This window comes from Fistularia commersonii, chromosome 6 (genome assembly GCF_037954325.1).
Source record: "Fistularia commersonii isolate RoL2024-O1a breed Wild chromosome 6, RoL_Fcom_v1.0, whole genome shotgun sequence".
NCBI lineage: Eukaryota > Metazoa > Chordata > Actinopteri > Syngnathiformes > Fistulariidae > Fistularia > Fistularia commersonii.
The window spans coordinates 1,582,250-1,593,766 of NC_141289.1; the positions used below are offsets into that span (position 1 = coordinate 1,582,250).

Consider the following 11,517-nt stretch of genomic DNA (forward strand, 5'->3'; position numbering starts at 1 on the left):
AGATGGTATGGACACGACTTCCGCTCCCTACGCCGCAGGTTCAAACGCTTTTGCCCGTTTCCAGGTGCAGGTGAGCAGCGACAGTTGCGACAGCGAGACCACCGTGACGTCACATCCCTCACAAGACGTGGCCACTCCCCTCGCCACAGACCAGCGCATGTTCGATTTACCGGACGGAGGCGAGAAGCTCGCGGAGGTCGGCGACAGGAGTAGTTCTCTGGCAAAGGAGCGCGACGGGAACCCGGATCCGCTTCCGGTTTACTCGGCCCACCAGCTGCCCGGAGGCGGGTCAAACGACGTGCCGAGAGAGGAGACCGAGCAAGACCTAACCCCGGAACCGGAACACGGCAGTCGTCCTCCCGTACAAACCCAGAACCCGGACCCTCCGGGCACAGAACCGGAACCCGCTCTGCACCAGGAGGGACCCGGTACCTCTGAGGACCAGGTGGAACGGGCGACCACCATCAGCGCTTCTTCCTCGCTGGTCCAGAACGCTCTGCACCGAGCCAAGCAGCAACGGCCGATCCGGGAGGGGGGACCGGGACGAGGCGTCCCCTTGCAGAGGTCCTCCTCCCTTCCTTCCTCGCTTCTTTCCCCTTCCAGAGTGGTGTCCTCCGTCCGGATCCAATTCGGCCGGGACCGGACCGCCGTCACCCAGCCCAGCTACTCCTTCAAGTACAACCAGGAGGACGGAGGCGACTCGGAGGAGGACGGACAAAGCAGCTGTCTCTCCACGCTCATCATCAACCCCCCGTCGAGACCACCGGTAGAAGATCAACTCCCGCAGAACCACTTCCAGCGGAACCCCCTCCGCCCGTCCCACTCGTTGCAGAGTCACAGCCCTCCACCCGAAGCTTCGCTGGAAGACCACGGCTCACCTTGGAGTTCCCAGAGTGTCCCGGATCTTTGCTACGCCCAGCAGCATCCCGGCCCTTTCCAGCAGGGCGCGACACCCGCCCACCACCACCACCACCAGATGTTCCCGTATCCAAGCTCGGCTCCGTACTTCAGCCCCGTCCCGAGTCCCGGCCTCGGCATCCCTCCCCAGTACCCTCCGCAGTACCCTCCGCCTCTGAACATGTATGCTAGCCTTCCCAACGTCTTCAACCCTTCCCCGAGCCACCACTCCAGCCTGACCAGCCTCCACCACCCGCCCACGCCGGCGCCTCTTCACCACCCGTCGGCCTCCCAGATGTATGCTCACCCTTACGCCCACCAGTACCACTCCGCGCCTCACCCTCCGCCGCACTTCGCCTCCCCCTGGCTAGGCTACCAAGGCTACAACGCCGGTTCGCCGTTCCCGCAACCCCTTCCCCACGGTTTCCACCCGCTCTACCCGAGTCCCGGAGGGGTTCAAGGCGCCGAGCTTCAGCTGAGGAGCGTCCTGGACGACATCCGGGGGACGGTGCAGAGTTTGTGCCAGGTGGGTCCACCGGTTAGCGGAGCCGGTTGTCCTAGCGTCCCCCCTCACGTCCTTCCACGATTTTCTCCTTTCAGAGTCGAGCCGAAACCCCGGACCCGTCGGCCGAGCGGAGGGCGGCTTCCTTCGGACACCAGGTATCGTCTTCTCGCCGGAGTTCTAGGGAACGTGAACCCCGAAAACCGGCGGAGTTACTGAAGAGCAGGTCTGCTCCAGTCCCTGACAGAGTTCCAGCAGAAGAGGAGGAGCCTCAACATGTTCAGGAGCCAGATGATGAACCTGGAGATGTCGATCATCCAGCAGCAGGCGCAGGTCTACAAGCACCTGAGTCCGGCTGAGAGGTGACACACACACACACACACACACACACACACACACACACACACACACACACACACACAGAAATGATGATGACCCTTTCTGTTCTGCAAGACTTTTAAGTTGTGTGTTTCAAAAAGGTGTTATTGACATGTTGACGATAAAGATAATAATAATGATAATAAATAATAATGATAATATAATCGTAATCGCAGTAGTACATTATATTTAAGGAACATAAAAGATAATAAAAATAATACACTAAGACTCTTTATGTTCTGCAAGACTTAAAGTTGTGTGTTTCAAAGATGGTTTTATTGGCATGATCATAATAAAGTAAATAATAGTAAAAAAGAAAATATATAAAAAAAAATAAATAAATAATAATAATAATCTAATCATAGTAACACATTTATTTAAGGCATAAAAAATATATGTAAACAATACATGATAACCTTTTCTGTTCTGCAAGACTTTAAGTTGTGTGTTTCAAAAAAGGTTCTATTGGCACAATAATAATAATGATAATAATAATAATAATAAATTATAGTAATAATAATAATAATAATAATACTAGTACATTTTATTGACGGCATAAAAAAATTAAAACACTACACCCTTTCCGTTCTGCAAGACTTTAAGTTGTGTGTTTAAAAAAGGTTTTATTGGTACAATCATATTAACCATTATAATAATAAAGAATAATAATAAATAATGATAATAACAATGATAAAATCAAAATAATATATTATTTAAGGCATAAAAAATACAACAATACATGATAACCCTTTCTGTTCTGCAAGATTTAAAGTTGTGTGTTTCAAAGAGGTTTTATTGGCATGATCATTATAAAGATAATAATATTTCTAATAGTAATCATAATAATAATGATAATGAATAATAGTAATGATCTAATCATTACAATACATTATTTAAGGCATAAAAAAAAATAAAAACAATACATCATGACTCTTTCTATTCTGCAAGAATTTAAGTTGTGTGTTTCAAAAGGTTTTATTTGCACGGTCATAATTACCATTATAATAATAAATAATAGTAATAGTGATAAATAATAATAATATTATCATAATAATACGTTATTAAAGGCATAAAAAAAACAATACATGAAGGCCCCATTCTTTTCTGAAAGACTCAAGATGTGTGTTTCAAATAGGTTTTATTGGCACAATCATAATAATAATAATAATAATAATAAATAATAGTAATAATAATAATGATAATAGTACATTTTATTTAAGGCATAAAAAAATAAAAACAATACATGACGACCCTTTCATTTCTACAGGCCTTTAAGTCTAATGTTTCTAATAATAACAAAGATAATGGGATAATAATCATAATAACAATAAAGAAATTATAATAATAATAATCATATAATAATAATGATAATAATTATGATGAGATTTTATTTAAGGCACTTTACTAGAAACAAAAGATATACAAAATATAGATTTAAAATTAACTATGACGTTAAAAAAAACAACGCTTTTGACGCTTTTTATACTGCAAGATTTTAAGTCTTGTGTTTTTAAAAGGTTTTATCGGCACAATTCCAATAAAGATAATGGTAATAATAATAACATAATCATAATTATCGATTGTATTTAAATGTTATTTAAGGCACATTAGATTTAAAACGATGAAATAAAAACAATAAAGAAAGATAGTGATTAATTGATCATTGTCACAGCAGCAACAATAAACATATCAATAAAAATATCAATAATATATAATAATAATAATAATAATAATAATAATAATAATATGCATGTAAATACAAATTAGAAGAGACAGAAAATGAATAAAAATGTAAAATAGAAGGTGTATAAATATAAAATAGAAGATGCATAAATATGGAGATAGGTATAAAATAAAAGAGGCATAAATATGTATCTAATTTTAAAATAGAAGATATATAATTATGAATGTTAATATAAAATAGAAGATACATAATTATGAATATAAATGTGGAATAAAAGAGGAATAAATATAAAATAAAAGACACATAATTATGAATATAAATGTGGAATAAAAGAGGAATAAATATAAAATAAAAGATACATAATTATGAATATAAATGTGGAATAAAAGAGGAATAAATATAAAATAGAAGAGGCATAAATATGAATATAATTATAAAACAGAAGATACATAATTATGAATATAAATATAAAATAAAAGAGGCATGAATATTTATATAATTATAAAGTAAAGGGACATAATTATGAATATAAATATGAAATAAAGAGGAATAAATATGAAATATAAGAGGCATAAATATGTACATAATTATAGAATAGAAAATACATAATTATGAATATAAATATAAAATAGAAGAGGCATATATATGAATAAAAATGTAAAATTGAAGCGGTATAAATTTGAATATAAATGTTAAATAGAAGATGCATAAATCTGGATATAAATATAAAACAGAAGAGGGATAAATATAAAATAGAAGATACATAGTTATGAATATAGATATAAAAATAAAGAGGAATAATTATAAAATAGAAGATACATAATTATGAATATAAATGTAAAACATAAGAGGCATTAAATATGTACCTTATTATAAATAGAAGAGACATAATTATGAATATAAATATGAAATAAAGAGAAATAAATATAAAATACAAGAGGTACTAATATGAATATAAGTATAAAATAGAAGATACACAATTATTAATATTAATACAAAATAGAAGAGACATAATTATGAATATTAATTTAAAATAGAAGAGGCATAAATATTATAAAGGGCATCTGTGGTTGTTTGATCGTAAAAAAATGGTTAAAAATATTTATATATCAATAACAATGTAAACGATTGAGTGTGTGTGTGTGTGTGTGTGTGTGTGTGTGTGTGTGTGTGTCAGGATGGAGTTGGAGCAGCTTCAGTCCTTGAGGTCGGCGGTCAGGGAGGAGCTGCAGGAGCTCGAGCAGCAGCTGGAGGAGCGACTGATCGAACTGACGCAGAACACACCTCGCACGGTACACACACACACACACACACACGCTTCTCGGCGCCGAGGTCGTGGGCGGGGCTTAACCGCGGGTCAAACGTGATTGGTGGAGCAGGAAGGTGATGTCGCTTCCCTTCTCCTCCGCAGGACCTCGGAAGCGTGGACAGTCTGGCCAGCAACTCTGCACTGAGAGCCATGGAGCCGGTCAGCACACACACACACACACACACACACACACACACTTTTTTTCAACAGTGCTTTTGCAATTTTACAAGAAAAAAAAATAATATTCCATCATTTTTCACTTGATTGTTTTTGATTTCATCAGATTTTTTTTTTTTGATTCTTTTTATTTTATTATACTGTATTATTCCATTTTCGGAAATTATTTATCATTATTTGCTGTTATTATTATTATTATTATTTACAACTTTTATAAGTTACAACTTATGTGTTTAGCATGAAAACAATTCAGTTTTTTTCTTGTACTGAATTGATCCCTTGCAGGAAATTGTTTTTTATTATTGATATCATTTATTATTATATTATTTGAATATCCAAGTTACCAAGCAACTGTCTCTTGGCAATAAGTGTTGTGATTTTATTAGAAATGTTTGTTTTATTTTTGGTTTAAAATAACGTATTGATCCCTCGAGGGATTTTTATTGCATTTAGTACTATTATTTATTTTTATATTTTTTAAATGTCCAAATTATCAAGCAACTGACTCTTGGCAACAGGTGTTTAACTTTCATGATTTTTTTTCTTTTTTTTTAATACTAAATTAATCTCCACAACAAATACAGCAAAGGTTGCAATTTCTTGAGAATTTTGTATTTCTTTTATTTTCTTATTCTCTATTAATCCATTGCAAGGAATAATTTTTAATTATTAATATTATTTATTATTCAAATGTCCAAGTTACAAGGAGAACATGTATAGCAAGTGTTGTAATTTTGAGATTTTTTTTATTATTATTATTTACATTATATACATTAAAAATAAATATATATATGTATATTTTTATATATATTATTTTTGTATATTATATAATTTATATATATATATATATACAGTATATAATTATCAGAAATTTAAAAAAAATATCATAAATAAAAATAAAATATAACTTAAATATATATATATATATGTGTATATAGATATTACAAATATGTTGATACTATATTCAACCATTGTGGGAAATTATTTCCTAATATTATTATTTCAATGGCCAAGTTACCAAGCAACTGTCTTTTGGCAACAAGTGTCATTATTTTATCATTTCTTTTTTAGTTTAATTTCACTAAACTGCATTAATCCATCGCGGGAAAATTATTTTTTATTCTCATTATTTACCGTTATATTATTTACTCGGCCATGTTAGCAAGCAACTAAAAAAAAAAAAAAAAAAAAAAAAAAAAATCCAAAAATATTCAAAGAAATGATCAAAAATTCCTTCCTTTCCGGTGATCCCTTTAAATCGCTCTCCTCACGCGCTGCTGAAACGATAACAAAAGTCCCGAGGTTGACTTCCGAACCCGTCTCCAGGTGTCGGACCTCCTCCGAGAGCAGCTCTTCCTGCGATCTGAGCTCGGCTACGAAGGTGGCGCCTCCGCCGGCCCGTCCTCGCGCTCCTCCAGCCCCGTCCGGGACGCCGACCGGACGAAGGGCGTCTACAGGTCGTGCATCAACATCACCCCCGTCCCGCCGCCGCGACCCGACGCGCCCGACGAGGCGGCGGAAGGCGGGACGGAAGAAGGTCGCGGAGGTGAAGCTGCACCGCCGGAGGTTCCAGGAGGAGTCGGCGTGGAGAACCTGCAGCAGCTCATCCGAGAGGCGAGTTTTTGCGGCCCGTGATTTTTTTTGTTATTTCCATATTTTAACCTTTTAGCTAGCGTTTCACGCTACACGTAGCTTCGCGACTAAGAATAAAAACAACTTTTTTTTTTAACCCGAAGGAAATGGTCGTGCCAGAGTTTCAAGTAAAACATAACAATAATAATATAGTAGGAAATTGTATAAACAGGATAAAAAAAGGGGGGGAGAATAAGAAATATAAATAAATCTATAAAGTGTCTAAGTAACAAGGCTGTAAAGTGTCTTAAGGTCTTATGCGGCTTTATTAGCGGTAACGTCGCGCCGACAAATGTTAAAAAAATTAAAAATAAATGAAGAACAAGAACCACATTTCTTTCTCTATTATCTTAATAGATCATTCATTTTTTTTTTTATTATTAAAGCATCGTGAATGTTAGCTGAAATCCCCTCTGTTAGCAAATGAACAACTTTTAGCATTTTGAGTTGATTTTCTTGCGCAAACATGCTGGTTTTTCCGTAAACGGGTCGCGGATTTATTCCTCGGCGCTCCGCAGGTGCTTTTTGCTCGTCAAGTAGCGCTCGAACTCTTTTAAAAGCCAAGACAGAACTCCTGGTATTTTTTTTAAACACTTTCTTGGAAGTTGTAGACTCTTCACCGCGCTTTGCCCCCCTTCGAAAGGAAACTTCCCAAAGAGGTCACTCATTTTGCTAGCTTGTAGCGCTCAAGATGTTACTCGGGCGGCAAGAACGGGCTACTGTTGTGCTAACAAGCATGCTAACCGTGCTAGCGAGCAGTCAACACAAAAACGGGCGGCTACGGCTCAGAGCTTGACGGCTAATTTACAGACTTTCCAAAATGTTTTCACCGACGAACCGCGATTCAAGAGTCGAGCGCCGAAGCAGGTTTTATGCTAGCCTTCAAATTAGCGATTAGCTAATAGACCGACAACTTGGATCCATCCTGAGAACAGGCGCTACGAAACTTTGATGCACTGGAAAAAAAACGTCCATATCCTTTTTACTCATCGGATTTTACGTTTACTTCTATTCCAACTACCGTATTTTTTGGACTATAAGTCGCCGATGTGTGTGTGCCTTTAATATAACAGCGATCATCACACACACACACACACACACACACACGTCAACCAATCAAAATTCAGCGGGGGCGGGTCATGGCAGAAGTGCGTTGTGAAAAAAGATGCTACTTGTTTACCTATGAAAATTGATCATTTCAACATTGGCGCTAACTTATAAAAACAACTGAGAAGGGCTGAACAAAAATGGCACCGAAAAGAAAATCTGCAGGTTACAACCAGGAAGTAGTGAAATATGCAGCCGGAAACGGCGACCGAGCAGCAGAAAGAAAGTTTGAAGTTAGTGAGAAACTTGTAAGGGACTGGAGAAAAGCGAAGGTTACTCTTACTGAAGTGAAGAAAACTAAAAAAGCTAATCGCAAGCTAAAAGCTAGCTGGCCACGGCTAGAGGAAGGACATGGAGAGGCTTGTCAACAGGACAGTTGCGTCTTCACACCCAGGTAGTTGCCAAGGAGATGAATAGAAATTCGGGAGGAACTTCCTGGTGTTAAAGCTTCATGCAACGCAATCGCCTTTCGAGATCCAGAAAGGCTGGAATAATTGGAACTGCGAGTGACAATGACTCCGACGTAGCGACGTACCGCTAGAAGCGGCGCGTTGTTTACCTTCGGAGTTGGCGGAGTTGTTCAGAAGTGACACCGAAGAAGAAGATTTCTTTGGATTTAGTGATTAAGAGTTACACAGATTGTTTGGTTGTAGCATGTGCTATATGCTATCGTTATTTGAATGACTCTTGCTGTAATATGTTACGTTAGCATAGCCTAGCAGGCACGTTCTCAGTTCGTTGTTTATGCGTCATAAAGGCTATACTTGTTCAGCCTCTTGTTCTTTATTCTATTTTCATTTTAAATGGCCTTTCAAGATGAAACGTCTATTCTTGGTGTTGGATTTTATCAAATAAATTTCCCCCCAAAAAATGCGACTTATACTCCAGTGCGACTTATATATGTTTTTTTTTTATATATGCATTTTTGGCCGGTGCGACTTATAATCCGGAGCGACGTTTCGTCCGAAAAATACGGTAGCAGTTCACGCAAATAGTTCCTGGCTTGACCCCTTCTGTCAAAGTTGAGACCCCTGGCTTTGAGCATACATGTCAAGCTCCTGGGTGACCCCTTTGCTTTCCGTCTTCCAGATCCGAGAGAGTGTCACGCAGGAGGTCCGACGGGAAATCTTCAACGAATTGATGGCCGCCGTTTCACCGGGACGACCGTCCCTCCCCGCAAGGCAACACCCTTTGTAGTCATAGCAACCGCCGGGGGGCGTTAGCAACACCACTGTCTTGTCTGTATCACTGTAGAACCGGGTAAGCCGTCCGTTTGGAACACTGTATGTCTGTATCACTGAACACGCCGCCCGCCCGCCGCCGTCTCGTTTTCGTGTTTTTCAAAACTACAACCACTGCCAGTCGTACTGCTTCCGGTGCCGACCGGAGTCCCAGATGTGAAATCCTCCGCTTTTGTTTTTTATTTATTGCTAAATCACGTGTTCTATACGCTTTTCCCTTGTCTTAAGACGGACGAAGCGCGTCGGAAACTACACGAGCTGTAAATACCCGACGCCCATTCTTTTACAAGGTTTACATTTCTTTTTTTTTTTTTTTTTTTAATTTTATTTTTCGACTCACGTTTCGCTTTTTCGCTTCGCTAAGTGCGGTCGCACAGCTTCCCATCATCACCGTCATCATCGTGCTTCTCCATTTCAACCAGGCATTCAGCTTGACCTTTTGTTTTTTTTTTTGTTTTTTTATGTAAAATTCCAAGAAGACGACATTAATCTCATTCTCATCCCCAAACTAATCAATAAGAAAAAATGGTAGAAATTTGAATCTGCAAGTTAATCTCAGAAGAGACGTTAAGATGTTAAGTTAGCAGGGTGTTAGCTTGAGTAGCCCATTTGCGAAGCTAACTTGAGCACCAGAAAACCAGCTTCAGCCACTTTCGCAGCTATTCTCCATTATGCTAGCAATGCTTTCCTGCTTTCAAATGAGCCCTCTGACCACTTCGCCCGCAATGCTAAGCTAGCTTTAGCGAGAGGGTGGAAAGAAACGTTTTTTTTAAACTTCTCATTCACTGGTTGGGAACAGCGGGATGAAATCAAACGTGACGTTTGGAAGTCACACTGGAGTGGCGGGTTTTTTGATTAGTTGCCACGGTGACGGCAGTCATCATCATGGTGCTAGTTAGCAGGGTGTTAGCTTGAGTAGCCCATTAGCGAAGCTAACTTGAGCACCAGAAAACCAGCTTCAGCCACTTTCGCAGCTATTCTCCATTATACTAGCAATGCTTTCCTGCTTTCAAATTAGCTCACTGACCACTTCCCCTGCCATGCTAAGCTAGCTTTAGCGAGAGGGTGGAAAGAAACATTTTTTTAAACTTCTCATTAACTGGTTGGGAACAGGGTGAAGAAATCAAATGTGACGTTTGGAAGTCACACTTGAGTGGCGGGTTTTTTTGATTAGTTGCCACAGTGATGGCAATCATCATCATGATGCTAGTTAGCAGGGTGTTAGCTAGAGTAGCCTGTTAGCTAATCTAACTTGACCACCAGAAAACCAGCTTCAGCCACATTAGCAGCCATTCTGCATTATGCTACCAATGCTTTCCTACTTTCAAATTAGCTCACTGACCACTTCCCCTGCCATGCTAAGCTAGCTTTAGCGACAGGGTGGAAAGAAACGTTTTTTTTAAACTTCTCATTAACTGGTTGGGAACAGGGGGAAGAAATCAAATGTGACGTTCAGAGGTCACGCTGGAGTGGCGGGTTTTTTTGATTAGTTGCCACGGTGACGGCAATCATCATCATGATGCTAGTTAGCAGGGTGTTAGCTAGAGTAGCCTGTTAGCTAATCTAACTTGACCACCAGAAAACCAGCTTCAGCCACATTAGCAGCCACTCTGCATTATGCTACCAATGCTTTCCTACTTTCAAATTAGCTCACTGACCACTTACCCTGCTATGCTAAGCTAGCTTTAGCGACAGGGTGGAACTTTGGAGCGGCGTGTTTTTTGGTAAGTTGCCACAGCGACGGCGTTGATGATGATGATGATGATGATGTGATGACGAAGGTGTCCGAACCCGTAGCACGTTAGCATGCTAGCGCCCCGAGGGCTAAGGGAAACGATGATTGAGAGTATTGCTAATATATAAAATCAATAACCCGCTGCTAACATGTCACATGATCTGCCCACCTGCTTCTCATCAACAGGCTTATTTCATGACACTAAACCCAACGGAATAATTGATCGGCGTTTTATTGATCGGTTATTGGTTATCGAACGTGGCGCCGCCTCCTTTCTTTACACTTTTATTTTTATTTTTTACCGGTGACACACACACACACAAACACACACACACACTTCTAATCACACTTTGCTGTCGGCATCTATTAATTTCTATCGATGTCTATTAATAATGATGTTTATTTTTCATTGATGTTGTGGGGGGGGGCTCACTGTAGAGGTAAGAATAATAAAGATGTATTTATTTTCAGTAAAGTTGCGTTCTGTCATACTTCGGGACGAGATATAAAACTTTACGGGGAAAAATTTGATTTTTATTGATGATTTATCGACCGGTTTTCAACAGTTCGTTTACTTTTGACGGCGCTAAAATTACCTTTTATTTTATGTTTTTTACTATTTTTAATTGCAGGGGAAAGAGTGCACATGTTTATTATTTCTTGATAATTCATTTATTGCAATTTTTTTAGGTAAATTTTTGCAGACTATAGGGAATTCTTTTTTTTCTGATTTTTTTTTTTGTATTTTTAACAACTTTACACACATTTTGGTGCGGCCAAATTTGAGGTCAAGTAAAATCATAATAACACATAATAACAAGTCCAATTTTTTTCCTTTGTTTTAGTGTAAAGGAG

General features: G+C 39.2%; 1 protein-coding gene across 2 annotated transcripts in view; it reads left to right on the forward strand.

Moving 5' to 3' along the window:
- Positions 1 to 11,137, forward strand: part of itprid2 (ITPR interacting domain containing 2) — a 59,912-nt gene extending 48,775 nt beyond the window's left edge. For both annotated transcript variants that reach the window (XM_086147692.1, XM_086147693.1), the window contains 7 exons: positions 65 to 1,423; positions 1,498 to 1,557; positions 1,637 to 1,761; positions 4,639 to 4,753; positions 4,873 to 4,929; positions 6,274 to 6,561; positions 8,776 to 11,137. In XM_086147692.1, the coding sequence (XP_086003818.1) occupies positions 65 to 1,423; positions 1,498 to 1,557; positions 1,637 to 1,761; positions 4,639 to 4,753; positions 4,873 to 4,929; positions 6,274 to 6,561; positions 8,776 to 8,883 (2,112 nt within the window). In that variant the 3' untranslated portion in view covers positions 8,884 to 11,137. The remainder of the gene's footprint in view (positions 1 to 64; positions 1,424 to 1,497; positions 1,558 to 1,636; positions 1,762 to 4,638; positions 4,754 to 4,872; positions 4,930 to 6,273; positions 6,562 to 8,775) is intronic.
- The last annotated feature ends 380 nt before the right edge of the window (positions 11,138 to 11,517 follow it).